This window comes from Rhea pennata, chromosome 2 (genome assembly GCF_028389875.1).
Source record: "Rhea pennata isolate bPtePen1 chromosome 2, bPtePen1.pri, whole genome shotgun sequence".
NCBI lineage: Eukaryota > Metazoa > Chordata > Aves > Rheiformes > Rheidae > Rhea > Rhea pennata.
In genome coordinates this window covers 93,094,870-93,115,540 of record NC_084664.1, presented here as the reverse complement: position 1 = coordinate 93,115,540, position 20,671 = coordinate 93,094,870, and the positions used below count along the sequence as shown (strand labels likewise).

The following is a 20,671-nucleotide window of genomic DNA, read 5'->3' as shown; positions in this document are numbered from 1 at the left end:
CTGAGAATCTGGATTAAGAACAGGGAAGGAAAAGAGACAAAAGAGCAAAGACCGTTTAATTAGGACAAAAGCTCCCCTACCCCCCAACCTTGGTTTAGCAGAGTCTAGATGTTAGTGCTGACGGATCTGACTTGGTGACTTGGGTAAACGCAATACTTGGCAGATGAAGTCATACATAATTAATTGTTCTTTGTTGCATTCTTTCCAATGCAATGGCTTGTAGCATTCATACTTGTAATAATTGATGTTTTCTGTGTGCTGGAGCTTCAGGACAGCCAATTAAGGAAGTGGAGGTGGTAGCTGTGCAGTATCTCTAGCATCTCTGTGTTACCAATATGTGAGCTGTAACTTTCCATCATTTTTTTTTCTTTCCTTGTTTCTAGTGCCTAAAACAGTACATGCAGCTGGCGATTCAAGAAGGTTGTGGCTCTCCTATCACTTGTCCAGACATGGTATGCTTGAACCATGGGACCCTACAAGAAGCAGAGGTATCAACACTCCTTTTTCTCTCTCTCTCTCTCTCTCTTTTTTTTTTTTTTTTAACATAAAACCCCCAGGTCTCCTATTTTTCTCTCCATAATAGATATAATCATATGCTTTTTTTCCCCCCTCTTTAATTACCTTTAATGAGGTTCTGGCAAGAAACCTGACTGACAAGAGAAACTACAAGCAAACAGATGTTTTCAAGGGTTTTGCTCTTTTTTCTTTCCCTCTGTGCCTTGATGAAATTTTTGCTTGGCATCTAGACAACCCCTGAATTACCCATGCAAGTGACTTAACCAGAATACCATGTATCCTAGAACTGCTGAATCTCTATTAGTACTGTCAATTAAATCAGATTTGATTTGACTACAAACACTGAAATTCTAGCACTTCTCAAAAGCCAAGGGCAAGAACTCATATTGATAGTAGGAGAGGCCAGGATTTCTTCATGCATGTTTTTGTTGGGCTTCAACAGAAATACATTAAGATTGTGTATAATTGTATTGAAAGAAAGGTTATTGCACAGCTCTGGGTGGAAGTTGGTCTTAAGAGGTGAAAAAATTGTCTTACATCCCAAGGCAGAGATGGGAGAGGGCTCAGAAGTGAAATGGGGCTTGCACACAGCTGTTGCACTGGCCTATGCACCATCCCGAAGAGCAACATGAAGGCTCAATTTGAAGGATGCATATAGAGAAGCTCAGCAGGAAATGTAGTTCTCAGACCTTCCTACATCTTTCAGCATAAAGGGATTCAAGAGGCCTATAGATGTCTCTACCCTGCTGTTTAAAGGCCTCTCAGCAATGCTCAGAGAGCATCCTGGCTGATTTAGAGATGGTATAAAGCTTCTAAATTGGGCTTAGCACCAAACCCATGACATGGGGAGGTGCTGTTGGCAGCATGGCTGGAATCTTTATAGGTGTTGACTATTCTGTGCATCTAGAAAGCCATGGAAAAGTGAGGGCAAATCAGATGTGGTCCAGCAGCTATTCTTGCCTGCTCTGAGAGCCAGGTAGGTGCCTGCTGGGCATGGGAGTACAGGTGGAGAAAAGGTAGCCACCACAGAAGATCTTGGCTGGCTTTGTGCATTCTCTCTGTATCTGTGTGCAGTGAGAAAATCGAGGAGAATCAGATCTCCAACCCTGAACTAAAGAAAAGCAATTTGTTATCTTCTGGGTATCCTTGAGCCCTATGTATACAACTGATGTAATTGTGCTACACATATCTAATCCTATTCAAATGCAATTGTTGGCAGTAGAATTCCCTGGTAAATGTGAATAGTGGTTGTTTCCTTCAAAAATCTTTGTGCTTTGCAGTAAAAGCCATGGGAGTGGGCCCTAATAGCTAAGTTATTTCTCACAAGTATTTTAGATTGGTTATTTTCTACTGGGGATGTAGCATTAAGGGACAAATTCAATTCCATCCATTTTGGAATGGAATTTTCCCTCCAAGTAGACATGCCAGTGATAGACCCGTAGAGAGGCAAAAGCTTTGGCTTCAGGTTAGAGACTTAATTTGTTCTGGTGAGGCTGGCAGTTGTGCTCTTCCTCTCTGCTTCGCCACAGAGCTAGGAAGATCTCAGCGATGACAGATGTAGGGAATCACTAAGGAATCACTTCTGGCCACGGAAGGAGTGGAGAGGAGCTGTGCAGAAGACAACCCCGGCTGCCGTGGCTCTGCCTATATAAGGGAATGGGGATAACACCTCACACTGAGTTAGAGAGAGTTGCCAGGAACACCTTTTTTCCAGAGAAGTACATGGCCTCCTCTCCAGCATACATTTGAGGTGGAGTGCATAGCTGAATCAGGGCCTGGGAGCTACATTTGGTACAGCGTGCAGGCATATGGTGGAACTTTTCCTTGGCTGAACCCAGTGATCATGGAAAGTACTCAGCTATTTCCTTTCCTCTTGTGTTCTGCATAGACACGGAGAGGGCCTAACAACGTCCCACCTGTTGCACCAGATTGAAGGCAACTAGCCTTAATTAAAAATGCTGTTTTCACAAACGCTTACCAAATGGTAGGAAGACTTCTACTCTGTTAAGCTAAGGTTGTGAAGATGTAGGAATTATAAAGATATATTTCCTGTTAGTAAGCAGGAGCATGTTCCAGGGTACATGTTAATGGACCATTAGCTTATTCCTCGTATGCTTTTGGGGGCTGGAAGCTGGATGACTAAACAACTCAAGATGTGCATTTAAGCCCTGTGAATGAATGAATGTTCTGAAGCTCCCTTTTGGCAGTGCACCTGCAACGTGAACCTTCTGCTTAAAAAGCAAGCGAACGAATAAGTCCCTGGCCTGGTTGAAATGAACTAATGATACATTTACAAAATACTTCCTTAATGAAGAATAACTAAAAAAAAAACAAGCAAATGCCTCTATTAATGTGAAAGTTTAGTATGAAAGCTATAGCTTACACGAGCTCTCTGTATTTTTCTAGTTTTTATGAAGACTGTTCCATGTGAAAATGTGGCCTTTAAAAGCCAGTAATTAAAGAATAGAACCTCATTCAGATGGTAAAAAAATAAGATTAAATATCACTCTTGTCATATTTAGACTCTGTCTAAATATGTCATGGAAGTACTAATTAGAATTACAGACTGTTCATTAGTTTTATGCCTGGAGTTTCAGACCATCTATCAGCCTTCTTGCCTCCAAAGGGTCTGAATTTTTTGTCTCCAGCCTCTGAGTGAAAGATTCCTCACTAGAGCAGTGCCATGAAGAAAAATGTACCTCTGTTAGCTGTTTTCTCTACCCTTCAGTTGGATACACCTTAGTGCTCTTTATAGCTGTCTAGTAAAAGTTCTTTTTTTTGAGCTCAATAAAATATGTTAATATGTGCACGTACGCTTTATTTTTCTTCTGAAAATTTTGTAATTGTTGCCTGTACATGAGGGGAAATAGTTGCATCACCTCCCCCCAATCTGCCTCTGTTAGCACGAGGGTTTTGAAAAGGAGTATTTTTCAGGTCGTGTCCATTTCAGTCTCTGCTGTGACTGAAGTTAATCAGGTACAGTTACAGTTGAAGAAAAAATAGCAGTTCAAACTGTCTTTCTCATGGGAATGCTATTAAATTGGTTTCTATACTTTGGGCTAAATTGTGCCTAATTGCATTAGCTAACGCAATTGGCTTGTTTGCTTTTTAACTGCCTTTTGCCCTAGCCTGCACAAGGGAGATAAGGTGAACTTAGGCATAATTTAAAGTGAAGAAAAGCCTTTCCATTGACTCAAATACATTTTGGATTGAACCCTCTTCGCTGAGGAGACTGAATGATTAATAATACAGCTTATAATACATGTTATAATTATGAAAGTTCTACTTGCCTCTATGAAGGCCCTTATTCAAGGTGCGTAACACTTCTTCAGTGCTTTCCAGTGACCTATTGGTCTTCATTGTAACCAAAGTATGTCATAGCTTCTCAGTAAAACTATTGTTATTCAGTTTGTTGTTCATTGCTGAATTATTATCTCTGTACTTGACTTGATTCTGACACACGTGCAGCCTTATGTTGCTTTTTGTTTGGGCAAAACGTGAAATTTTAAACAGGTAATAGAATTTGTTCTTGTATGCGTCACCAAGAAAATAACAACTATGGGAAGTAGGAAAGTGTTTCTGAAAGGCCGCTTATTTGCAGCATATAGGAAGTTTTGGGAGTTAAGGCTTTACTTTTTGTGAGCTAGAACATTGCATCTCTCTGGAACAGAAGAAACTGTTTCAGGTTTTTATTATTAAAAAAGAAAATGAAGAAATGTTTGAACAAAAACAACTGATTTTTTTCAATATTTTCAAAATACGTTTTTTAAAACTCCTGTTTTTTTCTGTAATAAAATCTAGCTGAAACTGGTAGGTTTCTTGGCAGTTTTTGTTTTGGACAAATAGCGCATTCAGACAGAAGGAGCTGTTCCACTGAACAATGTGAAATCAAGTGTAATCCTAGGTAATATCTTGACCTGTTATGTTAAGATAACAGCTGCTTGTAGTATAGTTTGTTTTAAAGTAGAATTAATGGATGTTGGTCCTGGGGAGGCAGTGGTTTTGGCTACAGGCTCTATTTCAAATAGCTGTTTATGCAAAGAAGGAAAGTTTAAACACAATCTCATTAAACAAGATGTTTGTCCTTTCAAGATCTAATAGTACAATAACCAAAACTGATTTGGATTCATGCCTGGAAGCAGGAGTTGGAAGTAACATCTCAGATTATTCAGTTCTCTTTAATAACACAGAGTTCTTCCATCTAGAATATTCCAGTCTCCGCAGGGAATTTGTTACATTGAATTTAATTGGACCTAATCTAAATAAGGGGTGATTTATCGTGATTTGAAATGGTTGTACTTGGTGCAAATCCAATCGCCAAGGGAAGCCACGAAGCAGGAGAAGTCTCTAGCACACGCAGGACTGCGTACTACTGATGCAGTACTCGCTCAGGTAACGTCCGGGGGCTTGTGCTTCTTTGCTATTTCTGATTCCTGTGTTGGTCTGAAGCTTGCAGAGCCGATGCCCGTGACCCACGTCATCTGATATAGATTAAAACTGTGTAGCAGGCCCTAAGAGAGAGCCTGGTGTGGGCTCTCCTGTTGCCGCTGAGTTTGACAAGCAGCGTTGCCCCTTTGCGTTCAGGCCACTTTCTGCTGAGCTGCCCTTTGCCTGTGAACGTGCCTGATCTATACCAGTGCTAACGTCACCCAGGGCCGCCAGTTCCTTGTGAGGAGATGCTGAAATGGGACAGTGACCCAGATCTTAAAATTCTTAATTCCGTTTATAGCTGAGAAAAAAAAATCAATGTTGGGAGTCAGTTTAAAATATCACTTTTATTTTAAAATTAAAATTGGTTTGCATTTTGCTAGAGGTGAATGGAATGATAAAATGGGAAGGTAGGTGAGAAAATGTTGCAGGCAGACCTCTGTCTTTCAGGGTCAAAATTAAAACTTTTGTTCTTGCTATTTACCAGTTCTTAAATAAATCCAAAAGCAGCAACTAAGAATCTGATATTGTTTTACCTTGTTCACCAAATGAGAGAGGAACTTCTCAATGAAACTAGTGAATATCTAGTAAAGAAAGGAGAGGACATAATTCCCAACAAGGAGATTACCTCTCCCCTGTCCCCAAAAGAAACTCACAGCCCAAGTTCTGCATTTTTTCTTCTTCTTCTTCTCTCTTTTTTTTTTTTTTTTTTTTTTAAGTGGAGATTGGCAATGCAACCCTTTGGGGCAGTCTGATTGATGCTTTGATGCTGCTAGTGCCAGATCTGTCCTTGCTGTGCATCTGCTAAAGAGAGAAGCACTTTTCCTGATGAAATTCCCTCCCTAGCCAGGATCGAGGCTTGATTCACATGGATGTGAAAGGAAGTAGGATCTATTCATTTTTCTTGACGGCCTCCTTGCATCTCCCTTGAAAGCCTGAGACTAGGTGGAGTGAAGATTTTCCCTTTCCACTGCGGTAGCCAGTTTTTAAAAACAGGGGAGTTGTTCTTCCCTGGCTCCCGGTTACTGCATTGCTTGAGTTACAAGGAGCAATCGGGCTATATGTAAACTGAACCCAATTATTTCAAGCCCTTTCATTTTCCTGTCTTTGCTCTTTTGTCTCATGGAGTAATAGCATCCTCAGTTATTGTACCATATCGGGCAACCTTTTGGACACTTAGCAAGGGTCCAGTTGGCACGTTTTGTGGTAATGAACCTTCAAAATTTTGCTTTTCTCCATCAACATGTTTACTACAGGTGAAAGCTGCTGTTCTTAAGTAGCACTATGCTCTATAACAGCAGAACTGTGTAACTGCAGAAGTTGCTTAAGATATATAGAAAACCAGAAAATTTATTTCATCTTGCAAAAATTTGGTAATTGACATCTCAACTCAACATCTTTTCAGGAGAGAAGAGCCCTAATCTTTCATTTTCTTCAGAGGTCTTTATTGCAGCTTTACCTGATGTTAAACAAATAACCTAAAACTTGTCTTGTGACATTTCTCTGATGGCCTTGTTACGTTGAGTAATTTCTTAACCTAGAGTAAGAATAAGAAGTGTCTTGCTTTGTGAAGTACTCATGATTTTTCTCTTTTGGTCCTTTGCCACCAGCAGTGTTGCTGGTTTGATTCCTGCCCCAGCTCTCCAGCATTTGTTTAACCCCTCGGTGTGTACAGCTGTGCGGGAGAGGAGGTGTCTGGGATTGCCTTGCAGGTGGGGTTGGAGAAAACATCAAGAATCTGATGCTGAGTAGGAGGAGATAAACATTTAATCTCTGTGCTGTGCTTATTGCTGTCCTTAACTATTAACTGTGAATGAGATTAAAAGTTCCCTGAGGAAAGGATTTACTGCGTTTTTGATAACCAGGGACCTGATACTAACATGTTTCTCTCTCTCTCTTTTTTTTTTTTTTTTTTTTTTTTTTTTTTTTTTTTTTAATTGAGGTTATACATACATGTTTGCTATGACTCTGAATTCAGGCAGGTGCAGACTGTGCCTTCCCTCCCTCGGGCATAAAGATACTAGATCTGTGAGGGGCTTCAGCTCGGCATCTTTCAGGCTGATTTCCGTGTGGATAATATCAGGAGTTGGTCTTTGGAAGCTCAGGGGAGTCCGTGGCAGAGTGTGGGCTGTGTTTGTGCGGTGCCCGGAGCTGTATGCAGGGAAGGGGGGGTCTGGGCTATGGTGAGGCTACGTAGGAAGAAGAGTGGGGCTGGATGAAACCGGTGGGAAAGGCTGGTGTGGCAACTTCAGGTTTTAGATAGATGAAGAGAAAGCTCTCTGCATGGACTGTACAACCTATTGAAAATGACATTAAAACTCTGCTCCCCCTGAAATCAAAAAGGCTGATTTTTAATACAGGGGAAATTCTGGGCTCAGTAGAACCGATCCTGAAAAACTATTTGTAAAAACAAGAGCAAGCACAAAAAGACCCCAGTCAACAAATCTATCCACTCAAGTGGCTGTGAATCTTACAGTATTGAGACTCACTGTTTTAATTTACTCATAATGGAGTAAAATTTTAAAGTAGCTGCCAATGCCTACTAAGCTGCAGAAAAGCAGATGACTGTTTTTTGTTTTTCCAAACTCTATTTAGATTTTCAACTGTGCTGGGAAGAGTGGGCAATACTGAAATGATGGGTTTTGTGTATATTATATAATTTTATTGGTTAGTGTTGTTCTTTGCTGAGGCTGCTAAACTTCACTCTTTTTTCTTCTTGTTTGATTAAGATTTTGTGTTTTTTTTTTTTTTTTTCCCCAAGAATGTTTCAGCTAGCTTCTGGTGAAAAGATGAAGAATTTCCCAGGAAGTTCACTGTGTCCTAGAGCCATATTAAAGGAATATGTTTTATCTCATAAAAATACTTTAATAATATTTTATACTCTACTTTGAATTCAGAATGAAAGCAGTATTTTGACTCACTCACTAAGCTAAAAACATGTTCTTTAAAGATTTGTTAAAGTTTTACAGTTTGCTATCAAATCCTCTGATTCCTTCAGTTACAAATCTTTTGAGCACCTCTGAACACTTAAATCATTGATGTAAATCAATGGCATTATTTTTTGTATGATGTTGGTTTAGGTCAAACGATCTACAAATCTGCCTTTGAAATGAACTTTTAATTCTAACTTATTTGAGATCTTAAGTGATTTAAGTTCTTGTATGCGAATGAATATATTCTCTACCTTGCTTTTTCTATCTATGGAAGAAAATGTATTCACAGTATGATAGCACTCTCTTTTTTTTTTTTTTTTTTTTGTGGTCTTTGTATTTCTTCTCATATGAATGCCATGCAACAGAACCCAGGAGGATAGTTTTTCTGTTTTTAACATTTTTCCTGTCCATTTGTTTCTCTCTTCAGATTGCCTGTTTGGTACCTGTTGACCAGTTCCAGTTATACAAGAGACTGAAATTTGAACGAGGTGTGAACCTTTTCTCTTTTTCCTATTACCTTGATTTTTAAAGTGTTAGCAGAGGCAGCGGTATTAAATACTGCAGAGCTCTCTGCCTTAAGATAAAGCCTGTTGAGTTAGTAAGGGAAGAGACTGACGTAACATCTTTGTTCTGAAATAGTTTCGACTCTGCTCCGTGGCCAAATCTGAAATGATTTCAATGGAACAGAATCAACACCATCTTTCTGAAATATAACACTTTTACTCAAGTTTGTGGGAAACGCTCTCAGGCTATGGGCGTGAGGCTACGTCTTCCTTGCAGTGTGCTCATCCTGGGTCCTTGACCAAAGATGGTCAAGTAGAAGAATATATGGGCTTGTACAGCATTTCATCTGACATGAAATGCAGTGGAATGACCGTGAAGTACCAAAACAACAAAATGAGTGTACCCAGGTATACCCCAGAGCTCCTGAGCAAAGGCAGATTATAGTTGTAATTTACAGACACGCAGGCAAAAAAACAAACAAAAAACAAACAAAAAAAAAAAAACAAAAAAAAAACCACATAAACTTTCATTCCTGATTTTCTCTCTCTCATTTTACCTTCTTCTAGTTTGCCCTTAATTCATTAGGAAGTCCTTCCAGTTTATAAGTTAAGCAGTGGCTTGTCTACAGTAATAGCCTGGAAATCAGAGCTTGATAAGTCAGCTTATTAAAGGGTTAAGAAAGAGAGGCATTTTTTAACACATTAATCTGTTTTATGTAAGATTTCTTTTTTTTTTTTTTAACTGAAGACTGTAAAGCTAATGATTTCCTGGTATCTCCTCCTCTATAACTAGCCAAAGATGAACTCATGATCTTTCGTTCAGTTCCCTGTTTTATCATTTTTTTTTTACTGTCTCCCACTCACAGAAGCCTGTAACTTGTCTATTTTTTAAATCCTTCCCTTTTCCTTCACGCTTTAAACATCCAAGTCTGACAAATCTTCCTCCACCTCCGCTACTCTCTTTATAATGTTTCCAAGATCTATCTTTTCCCCTTTATTATAACTGGCATCCAAGTAGCAGCCTTAAAGCAAGCCTTTTGGCCTTGCCTGTCCCTAGCAATAAATTTAGCTTACTGATGCCTGGCAACAAAGCTTCCTGCTAACTCTGGTTCTAGCCTGGTCAGCATCACTAATCCCAACCCCAACAAGAGCTTTTGCTTATCTCAGATTTAGCACTGCTGCTCAGCACAACCTTTTTGGACTCATCAGTTGAACTTGCCTTGTTAGCTTCTGCTGGCCTGAAACGCTGCTCTCAGCCCTGACCCTTGCCCAGCAATGCCTGCGTGCCCTTGCCGGTGCCTACTCTGGCCTGACAGGCAGGTTCGGAAAGCAGCAGTAAATCTAGCTGACCTAGCTGATGGCCTCTGCTGAGACTGAATTCTCCCTGGAGCCCTGGGACTCCCAGCAGCCAGGGTGGGACACGTGCTCGTGTCTCCATCAGCCTTAGTGCAACTGAGCTCTTTTCAAACCTAGTGCTATGCGAAGCCTGGGTCACTACTGCCTACCCCTAACATATCTGAAGGGCAACCATGGCCAGTACGGAGCCTCCTGATCCATTCTCACACCAGCCCTAAACCAAACTCAGCCGTGGCTCCTGGACCTAGCAGCAAAAGCAGTTCACCCGTCTCTGTGTTGACCCGTAGACCTTTCCCTCAGATGGCCACAGCTGAAGTCAGCCAGAAGCCTAGCCATGTGGCACCTTCTAAGGACTATGAATTCACTTGAATTACTCAATTACAGATGACATTTCAAGGAAACGAAATACAAAATTTAGTAACATTTCAGAGTTTATTTTAAAATGAACAAAAAACCCCATATATGAAATATTTTGATCTCCCTTTTCTTCTTAGTTTTGGGTTTTTTCACCAGACCAGGCACTGGGGAAGAGTATTAGAGTTTTGGATTAACTACTTTTTTTTTCTTTGGGGAGGGAGAAGAAGTAAGTGTGGTAAAGAGGAAGAAATGCAGAGAAATGGGGTTGCCAGATCTTTGGCTATACACCAAATTCTGTCAAGTGCTATGGAATCCTTTGCTACTTTTGCTTTGATCAACAAAAGCATATATTCAAACACTTCCATTTCCTATATTCCAGGTCTTTCCTCTCAATTTTATTCTGTTGAGTTATAGGTACATATCCTTATTTTCTTTCCCAGATTTACTTTCTTCCTATCAGTCTATTTTAAAACTTTGTTCTCTACTCTGTCTTGCTTCAGTATCCTCTTTGCTTTACTAGAAATACAAGTCACCAAGTTCATAGCTAATTCTTTTCACTGTTGTTCTGTAGCCTTTCATCGCCAGTCTTTGAGTAAAGCCGATGCGTCTCACTGTTAGAGAAAATTTCTATCAAAAGATGAATTTTTAGGGAAATTCTAAAAACCTGAAGAAGGACTTGTACACTCAAAAGCTCATCCGTCTATTTTCCCCAGCCCGTGTTTTAGCTTCATAAAATATCCTTCCTCTCTATGTCCATTTTTTAAAGATATTGGACAGTTAATATTGGGTTGAAAAGTTGTAAGAATGAATTGACACACATTTTCATCTATATATACACTTGCTTAATTAGGAATACACTGAAAATATTATCTCATCTTGTGTTTCCTGTGTTCTTAGAACATAAATGTTTTCAGACTTAAAGGAAGCTTTTTTTGTCTGTTACATATCTGCATCCAATCAGGACCTAGCCACAAGGCTTTCATGCAGTACATTTTAATAGCAAAAACAGGAATTGCTATGTGTCTGTTTAGGAGAAGGATGATGTGGCCATCTGAAACAACCAAATACAGTGAGAGGAATAGGCTGTGGTTAGGACGTATGCATTATACTTCTGTTCTAGTGATGGTTGTTTAGTAAGCCTAGGGATAAATGAGGAGAATTTCCATTTTATGCCTGACCCAAAAGCATGTAAGAGGTGTTCCCTAATGTTCTGTAAAAAGCATGGGCTTCTTATCTTTTCAGTGAGTACCAGTCCTGAGCCATAAATTCTCCTTCCTTCTGGATGCTGCATTTCCACAGTCTATTCCCATGCCTCACCTGCTCACTTGCTTGTTTTGTCAATATGGGCCAGATCCCTCTGGTGGGGCTCTGGTTTCTGGCACTGCCTGGGAAGACTTTCCTCCTCAGAGTGGAGTGAATGTGGCTGAACCAGCTGCAGGGAGGCTGGGGAAAGGCTGGGGAGAGAAATGGCCCTAACCAAAAGATTGAACAGCTTGTCAGAGTAATATGATATCTCTCTTTTTGACTGCTGCTTTTCAGTTTTTTTCTGGTTTCATTTGTGCTCCATGGTAAAGCAAACAGTATGAGACAGCATGGATTGCAAAACACCATCTGTAGGTTCTTTGTAAAATGGAGGAAGTGGGAGAGGAAAGAGTTTCATCTCATGCATCACTTACATCTTGCTGCAACAATTTTGTAGAAATTAGTAAAATTTACAACCCTGCTCTCCCTGCTTCCAGTGAATGTCAAAACCAGACATCCTGTCTTTCATCCAAAAACAGAATATGAGGACTTAGGTTTCCAAAGTTGAGTATGTTAACAGCTATCTGCAGGAACTGCACTTTGACTTGTTCAAATGCTGTTTGTGAACATAAAACACATTTTCTGTTTGCATTTCAGCACATTGTGTGATGATGTTAATGCCGTAGCCAGCACTGGGCATGGTCTTACCTGGTTCAGCACCTCTTTGGAGAGACACTGAGGAAAGCTGTAGAAATAATGATTTCTATAGTGTCCTTAATTAGGACACTGCTTTTTAAAAGACTTGGGATGGGCTGTGCAGCCTATCCTTTTCTCCCTCCTTTCCACACACATGAAGATACAAACTATTTTGTTCTGTCTCTCATTCAGTCTTGAGAAAACTGTCTGGCTTTTCTTTTGGAGAAAAGGGAAAAGGGAAGCACATGTAAGAGAATGAGGGAAATGAAGGGATTAGATTCCTAAAATGGCCAGTGAGGAGGTAGAGAGTACAGATGGTTTCTTGGCACTGCCTAAATTATAGAATAAAGCCTTTTCTGTAGATGTGGAAGCCATCTCCATATCTGTCAGAGCACTCAGACAGGGGTAAAGATTACCTGAAGTCACAACAAGTTGCCTGCATGTCCTGCAACCACCAAAGCAGACAGTCGTCTTCACTTGGTTCCTCGCTGTAAGCATCCTAGACAAAAAGGAAGGGAAAATAAGTGAGCTCAGCAGAGCCCCAGGCATAGCACCCCATGCCACAGTGGCCAATGAGTTAACCTTAAATATGGAGGTCTAGGTGCTAATCTCTGTGGATGGAGATTGCAACTTGACTCTCCATCCTGTTATGTGAAAGTCCAAGCTTTTGGAATAATCAGAACTGGATCTTCCTGAATCCTTTCTGCAGTGCCCTTTTGGAAATATTTCATGTTTGGAATAAAAGAATGAAGTAGGTGCTAAAACAGAAACTGAGAGTGACTGCTTAACCTAGTAGTCATCTGATCTCCAAGGTGAGCATCATGGCCTGCCACTTCTGTACGTACAGATTGGAATAGCATCAATGGAGGCTGAAAACCAAGCCCAGGGATTGGTAAAATCCCAGGCTAAATGACACTTTCTGACAAGACTGGGATTCAGATTGCCTCAAGCAAGGGAGTAGATTAAATCTCTCTCCCACGTCTGCTCTGAAATAAAAGGTGTTACCTGTTAGTCTTCCTCTTGTGGCTTTGTTAATATGGTTGTTAAAAAATGGCTTTTTTTTCTCCAAGTGTCTGTCGAAAAGCATTCTGAATAGTTTCAGGATGAACTAAGTTATTTTTTGCAAGTTTACTGTTTGCCCCAAAACTCTCTGAATGCAAAGACTCCTCCCCCCACCCCGCCCCCCGACCAGCAGTATGCTCTGAGCATTCTGGGTGGATGAAGTTGAAATACATTCGTGTCAACTAGAGAGGGGTATTAACTCTAAAATGTTTTCCCCAATTTTAAAGAACCTCAAACCTCAAAGTTTTCAAGCAGAATATAGTGGTTTGTCATACTAGAAAGGAGTTAAGCTTCTAATGTGCTTTGGATCATGAGGTTTAAGGGCTGTTCTTCTCCCTCATAGTCATGCATGGGTATGTTTATGCTTTGGGGATTGAGGAGAGTTTATTTCTCTGAGCACATTTCTAGCTGTCCATTTTCTAGTTTCTGGGTGCTGAACTGATTTCACTGTTTATCGAGCTGACTGAAGCATCTGATGGACATCACCAGCCCCCCTCACTGTGGGCTATCAGCGATCTCCTGCAGAGGAGCAGTGCAGGCAGGGGAGGGCACACAGGAGGAAACACCTTTAACTGCTTCAGCAAAATTTGCCAGAGCTTGTTTGTCTGGGGCCCTTTTATGCCCTTTGTTGCAAGTGGGGTGATATTTTATCTGCTGGAAATAGAGGAGAAACTTGTCCCTGTCACAGTCAGGGTTTTCTACCCATTCCTGAGGCATCCCCTCCATCTTTTTTTAGTGGTGGTACGAGAGGGCTCTTAGGGAAGGAGGAGATGCAGGTAGGTCCTACAGGCATAACAGCCCTTTTCTAGGCAGGGTCTGCAGGCATGAGGCAGCTCATGGAAATGAGCAATATAAAGTTCATGTACAACAGAAGCTCTTAGGACGAGTGTGTTTCAGCTGGGTTTCTGCTGGAAGTCCAAATTTTTTGAACAAAGGCTGGGGAGCGAGAGAAAGAGTCAACATTTACCATACGCTACTTCACAATAATTTCTGTAATTCAATGCCTACACCTGTAATTTTATCTTGGTTGTTGTAGTAATCTGATGTCTGACAAATAATGGTCATTTAATGAGGTGAATATTAATCTGAGTTTATAGATAGAAGGTGAGGGAAAATAAGACACAAAACCAGACTTGATGTTAGTTTAATGACTGTCCTTCTGTTTACATGAAAAACATGGAATGGTTTCCGTTGCCCTCATTTATAAAAGGAATATGCTTTTCAGCAAGCAGCAGTTATGTTCATCTTTTGCCATGACTTCTTGAGGTCACAGACAAGTGATTTTGGAGTAAATCATTATTCCCATCCTTCAGAGTTTCAGATGATGTACGTGACACCTTGAATGAGTAAGAAAAGTGTATCAGTGGGTCTCTACTAGCTGTGCTTTTGGATTCAGATAGTGGAGGTTACTTGTTTGACTAATATTGCCTAAACTTTCGAGAGAAAAAAGATGAAGAATATGCCCAATGTAGTGTATTGGCGTTCTGGAGATGATTCCAATGCAGCTGCCTTTGCAGAACATAATTCCTGGCCTGCATAAAGGAGAGTAGGCTTGGACACCCGCAGAAGTAGTCATGGAGGGCTTCTGCATCCCTACACAAACACCAAATTGTGTCTTACATGCTTAAGTGAAATGCCACTGTAATGAGAAGGGGACGGTATAAACAGTTTTTCTCTCACTTACATTTCAGAAGTCCATTTGGACCCTCAGAGGATGTGGTGCCCCGCAGTTGACTGCCAAGCAGTGTGCTATGTTGAACCGAGTGACTCGGGACAGCCAGTGCCAGTTGAATGCCAGGCTTGCCACCTGAAGTTCTGCTCATCTTGTGAGGAGGCATGGCACCCAGCGCGCCTGTGCCAGGACAACCAAACTACTGTAGTACCGACTGAACAGGGGTAAGGGGAAAACCCGTGGAGGCCGTGTGCTCTTCCAGTTCTTTTTGGCACTGGGTGCTAATTCAGTACCTTGCATCAGTTTCATGGAGTGACCTTCTTCCAGCTTCTTAGGTGCATCCTTAATGCTGTCCGTCTCTCCTGGTGTTTCCTAAATATAATTCCAGTGTAATTCTTACTGATTTTAACTATATATTTTGTTTTTTTATTATTTATTTTTACTATTATTTGGATAGTTACCAAATTTGGAGTTTTACTAACACTTTAGAAAGGCAAAGCCCACCAAATCTTGTTTGCATGTTAAAATTATGACTTCTACCAGTGCAGAATGCCTAATATTCTTACATAACTGGATCCACACAGTGCTCTTACTGTGATTAAGAATTCACTTCTGCTAAATATTTGTGGAATTTCTGCATAGACAAAGCTTGACTCTTGTGCAAAGTGGGTGTGAAATGTCTCATTTGGTGTGAGTGAGAATTTTGATTTATGCTGATTTTTTATAAGTGTAAACAACCTACAGTTAAGGATGTATAAGCCTTTAATCTACAGAAAGGAAACACTTTTGTTTTTAAATCGTATAATGTCTGTGACCGTCTGTATTTGCTTTCAGAATGAGATTGAATTCAGTCATGCATATTAAAAGGTTTCTGTCATTTTTTACAACAAATAAAGGACTTAAACATCTAAGAATTCTGTTTGCTTCAGACTTTCTCAAACAGGAGTTGCCAAAGAGCTCTCCCTGTATTTTTTTTTTCTCCAAGTTATCTAAATAGTCCTACACCTAATAATGAGGATACTTCAGCATAGTCTACTGCCAATTTTCACACTTTGAGACTACAATATTTGGCACTCTGGAAAATAAGTACTACACATACTAGGCAGTGGAGCTCAGTATGAGCAGTAATTGCATTCATATTTCACATTATGTTTCCTTACTCTTCTAGGTCACTTATCGGGATGGAGATAGAGGCACCGATTAAGCAGTGTCCTGTTTGTCGGATCTATATCGAACGCAATGAAGGCTGCGCTCAGATGATGTGCAAGAACTGCAAGCACACATTTTGCTGGTACTGTCTACAGAACTTGGATGTAAGTGCCACAGGAAAACACTTCTAGATAAAGGGTAGCGGGGACTTAGGGTTTAGAGCCTCAAGCCCTATAAAAGTTCTCCACCAAGTCGTAGATATACCCTGGTGAATGTCTTGGCTTGTTTCAACCCCTAACTTCATTTTCTTCTTCTCACTTGTCCAGTGCTTTTAGCTATATCAGCATCCTTCTTCCATAAAGGATTGTAGCCATATCCCTGGGTCTGATGATAGTTCTTTGAAAGACGTGGGACAGGCTGGTTGCTTTCTCATGGTCTGTTCCAGCACTACATTTTTCTGAGTCCCTCTTTTGGTGCAGCAGATAAAAATAGCTTGGTTGAGAGTCAAAGGAATAAATGTCTTCCACCTGTTCCAACCTAAGAATTGCAGCCTGTCCAAAAAAAGGGTATGGTACTGGACAACGAGGCTGATTTAATATGAGAGTATATTAAGAGCCTGTGTAAACTAAGTCTCCTTTCCTAGTACTACTGTAGCACTGTGTTTGCTGAAGAGAATAATTAGTTAGTAGGCTTGAGGACAAAAATGGTGAATTATGAACATGGGTTATGAAGTACATTTTGCTGGGCATTTCTCAAATTACACTAAATAGCCTGAACTTTTCTGGACTTCGAGTTTCCTAACAGGATTAAGACTAAAAGGCGTAATGTACTTGTGTGTATGACGGCTTCCCTTTTTGGTACAGTCATCAGTAACAACTGTGAGAGTGTGAAAATAACTTTACCAGCACTTGACATAAAATAATGTTAAATGCCGCATAGATTTTCTTTTTCTTTTTTTATTCCACAGCTAGCAAATGATGAGATTTCCTCATTCTTCGTCCTTCCTTTTCTCAGCATGCTAAGCAGGTTTTGCTTAGCATTGTGTCCCATTTTTGTATGTGTGAGCGTGTGTTTTCAAATCAATCTTATGGCTTGCCTCAGAGTACATACTGTACACAATGATTGCTCAACACTGTGCTGAACTGGAAGACTGTCAAATTTTCGCAGACTCTGTAGACATGCTTTTATCAAGTTTTAATCAGTTCAAGAGGGAAAAAATGGGACTAGTTGTGTTTTTCAAATATAGCTTTTCTAAATGAGCAGAGTGAAAGGGACTGCAGGTTTAAATGAAAGTAATTTCACAACATGAAGAATGAAGTAGAAAGCAGTGCTCATGCTACAGCGCAACTATCTAGGGGAGGGTAATGCAAAGCATAGATCACCTTTTTAGGATAAATTGTATAGTTCAATAAATATCACTGGGAAAAGAAATAAGAAACAGAGATTTCCTACTTTTTAAATCTTCCAATTAAGTCTAGGAAGAAAATGACCAGAAAGTATAGGGATAGCAGGGGAACAGAAGGTAGAAGTACCTCAGAAAGATAATCTCTCAGGTAGCTTTCAGAAATGCCTAATATTTACAGGCCTCTTTATGATCAACAAATTACAGTGCAGGGTCATTGTTCAGGTATTTGTGCAATGCATAGACATATGGTTGTGCTTTTTAAAAGAAAGGAAGAGAAGAAACTGTACAGTAGTTCAGGTCCCCAAAACACTACACCTTTCAAAACTGTAAGAAGTTTGTTTAGAAAATTATTTGGAAGACAGGTGAATTTGTCTGCAGTACATTATTTTACAGCAGTGTCAGGAAAGCAGTATTTCCAGTCTGGTGTTGAACACCTCTCCAAGTCCACGTAATCTGCTCTTACAACTTCTCCTGTTGCTTTTTCAGAACGATATCTTCTTAAGACATTACGACAAAGGCCCTTGCAGGAACAAGCTAGGCCACTCGCGAGCTTCGGTGATGTGGAACAGAACGCAGGTGGGTTCAGAGCCAGCCAAGCAGAGCTGTCACACGTGCGTGAAGCAAAGAGATTTTACCCTTTGGTAAAATGATGATGATGATTTGATTATTTCCAGGCTTCTAACTGTTGTTTGTGACCTATGCAATGCTTACACGCATGCGCGTATGTTTTATTTTCCACGTTAACTAAGTAGGTATTTTCTCCCTCTATGTCTTTCAGGTTGTGGGGATCCTCGTCGGGTTAGGTATCATAGCATTGGTGACCTCTCCCTTGCTGCTTGTGGCATCTCCATGCATCATTTGCTGCATTTGCAAGTCTTGCCGAAGCAAAAAGAAAAAACACAGCCCACCAACAACCTAATCTGTGTCTGTTTGAGCCTTCATCTGTACAGCATATGTATGTGAGAAAGCACAATGGTTGGATTTTGGTGCCATACCTACCAAATAATGTTCCCTTTTCTTTCTTTCTTTTTTTTCCTTTGGTCTATTCTTGGGATAAGTGCCTATTCTTGACAGGCTACTCTATCACTAGCGAGTCCCTCTGTGGGAAAAGCCAATGTATTTGTGCAGGATATATGGTATATGTTTTTGCTTTTTAAAAAGAAAACAGGACATCAATCAGTAGTAGTTCATGCCATAAATACGAGCCACCTTTTGAGACTGCTAGAACTTTTAGATCTTCCATCAGCTGCACATGAGTTGATCCTGCAGTATTATTCTGCCTTTGCAGACCCAGTCGTTACTGCCGTGCTTTCTATTTGTTCTTGGTGACACTCAGATCTCTCAGAAAGTTTTGGATATTTTATAAAGGAGACAGAGAGAGAGAGAACGGTTCTGTTGATTTCTTCTGCCTGCTAGCTTGTGTCCTGTTAAAGGTAACAACCTGTTAAGAAAATGTGTTTGATAGTTTCCTGTCAGCTATCTGTCACAGCTTTCCTTTCACCTATACCTGAAAGAATTGGAGAATATTACAGGAATTTTAAAGGGAGCATACTGCCCAGACAAGAATTCTGATAATTTGCATTTCATAACTAAGTTTATTATATGGAATAGTTTGGACTGATTTTCTATGAAAATATATACATGCACACAGGTACTGAACTGTATTTTAAGAAAACCCATGGTATAATATGTCATTGGCATAAAGTGCTCTGTGTCACTACCAGTAATTCATACTGCAACATGAACTTTATTTAATTACATTAGCTAGGTGGTTTAATTAACAGTAGTGAAAACATTTTCATCTTGCTGTTGGCAGTATCAAAAAATTATTATTATAATAAGTTTCTAACAATATTGTCTGCTTACAATATTGAAATCAATGGAATTTATACTATTCATCTGAGTTACAGAAGTAAAGAATAAAAAAGCTATTTCTAAGGTAGGGCTTTCTTTTCAGAGGCTGGGCTGCCTTGGGAAAGCTGATGTTTTTTCAGATCAAACATGGCATGTCTTTCTTAAAATACTGGGTGTATGCATATTGCCTTGTCCTTGGGCATAACTTTCATCACTAATGTGGGTATAGTAAACTCACCATGAACCTAATGTTTTAGGAAAGACCATGGTACATCTCCTGTTTTGTACACAGTATATGGATCTTGTTTGTGTGCATATAGAGTGTCTGTATGTTTGTAGATACAGACAAAGAGTGAATAATGCACAATTTATTTTCTACGTTCTCAGTATATTATTAGCGGTTAACATAGGGTAGCAGGAAGAACCTTGAAAAATGTTTCTCAGAACTGGCCAAGCCACCCCCTCTTTTCAACCTCATGGATTTGCTGAAGTGAGCACTTAAGAAGTGCTGTGTAAGTATAAGCTCCATCCGTTGGTAGATAATTCTTCTGTCGTACTCAAGGTTAACAAGCTCTGTTACCAATGGATCTGAAAGGCTGTCCTTCAGTGCACCCCTCATTTTAACCTCGTGCCTCACCACCGATCCACCTCAGACTCTGGTATCAATTCTGCCTACGCAGATTCATACCGGCCTCACTGAAGAGCTGGAGTTGCTCCGGGCTTGCTCAGGAGTAGCTAAGGTTGGACTCTGCTCCGTGGAGTTTATTTCCCTAATAGCTGCTTCTCCTTGTAACCCTGGCCAGCAGTGGCTTTTGTTCGGGACTCCTGTCCATGTGCTTGGTATCTGTGGGAACTGATAGGAGCGTGCAGTATATCCAGTGGTAATTCCAAGGCCCCTTCGATGAGGGCTGTGAGGAGATTTAGACGAGATGCTCGGCCTGGCGGTCGTCTCCGGCCGGCCGCGCGCTGCTCTGGCCTCGTGTGTGCGTGCACCGCGCTGCCGGGAACGGCTTCTCGCGCGCGCCTGCCCGAGCCTCGCGAGCTGCACCTCCTCAGCAGCCGAAAATGTGACCTTCCTTTGCTTAGCTCCGCTCTCTTGTTACTCTCCCAGAAGGGATAAATGTTCTTATTTCAAGAAAGTGTAGTCTGTCGAGCAGACTAGCAGGGACGAGGGCCTTAAATGATATTGTCTGTTTTACTTTTTAACTGATTTCTTTTGTAAATGCTGTCTGACTTTGCTGCCAGCCATGGCTGGAGGACAGGCAGCACTTGCTGGTTTGGAAGGTGATATTTATTCTCTGTCTGCCTCTTCGGAGGGAAGCAGAAAGGTAGCCAGTGCGTTCTCAATGTAGAGTGCAATGCAGGCAATGGCGATTTGTAATGAATAGAGAATATTTTCTGTATGTGTTTTCTTTAAGAGTGGTAATGGAAGTGCTCGGGGTTACTTGTGACAGATTAAAGCATCCAGCCCTTGGCTTTGCACTATTTTTCTACCTAT

The 20,671-nt window shown here is 40.6% G+C and overlaps 1 protein-coding gene across 2 annotated transcripts in view; it reads left to right on the top strand.

Moving 5' to 3' along the window:
- RNF144B (ring finger protein 144B) overlaps positions 1 to 19,106 on the top strand; it is an 85,630-nt gene extending 66,524 nt beyond the window's left edge. For both annotated transcript variants that reach the window (XM_062568039.1, XM_062568038.1), the window contains exons 3-8: positions 384 to 488; positions 8,305 to 8,365; positions 14,785 to 14,989; positions 15,934 to 16,078; positions 17,806 to 17,895; positions 18,098 to 19,106. In XM_062568039.1, the coding sequence (XP_062424023.1) occupies positions 384 to 488; positions 8,305 to 8,365; positions 14,785 to 14,989; positions 15,934 to 16,078; positions 17,806 to 17,895; positions 18,098 to 18,238 (747 nt within the window). In that variant the 3' untranslated portion in view covers positions 18,239 to 19,106. The remainder of the gene's footprint in view (positions 1 to 383; positions 489 to 8,304; positions 8,366 to 14,784; positions 14,990 to 15,933; positions 16,079 to 17,805; positions 17,896 to 18,097) is intronic.
- Positions 19,107 to 20,671: the final 1,565 nt, after the last annotated feature.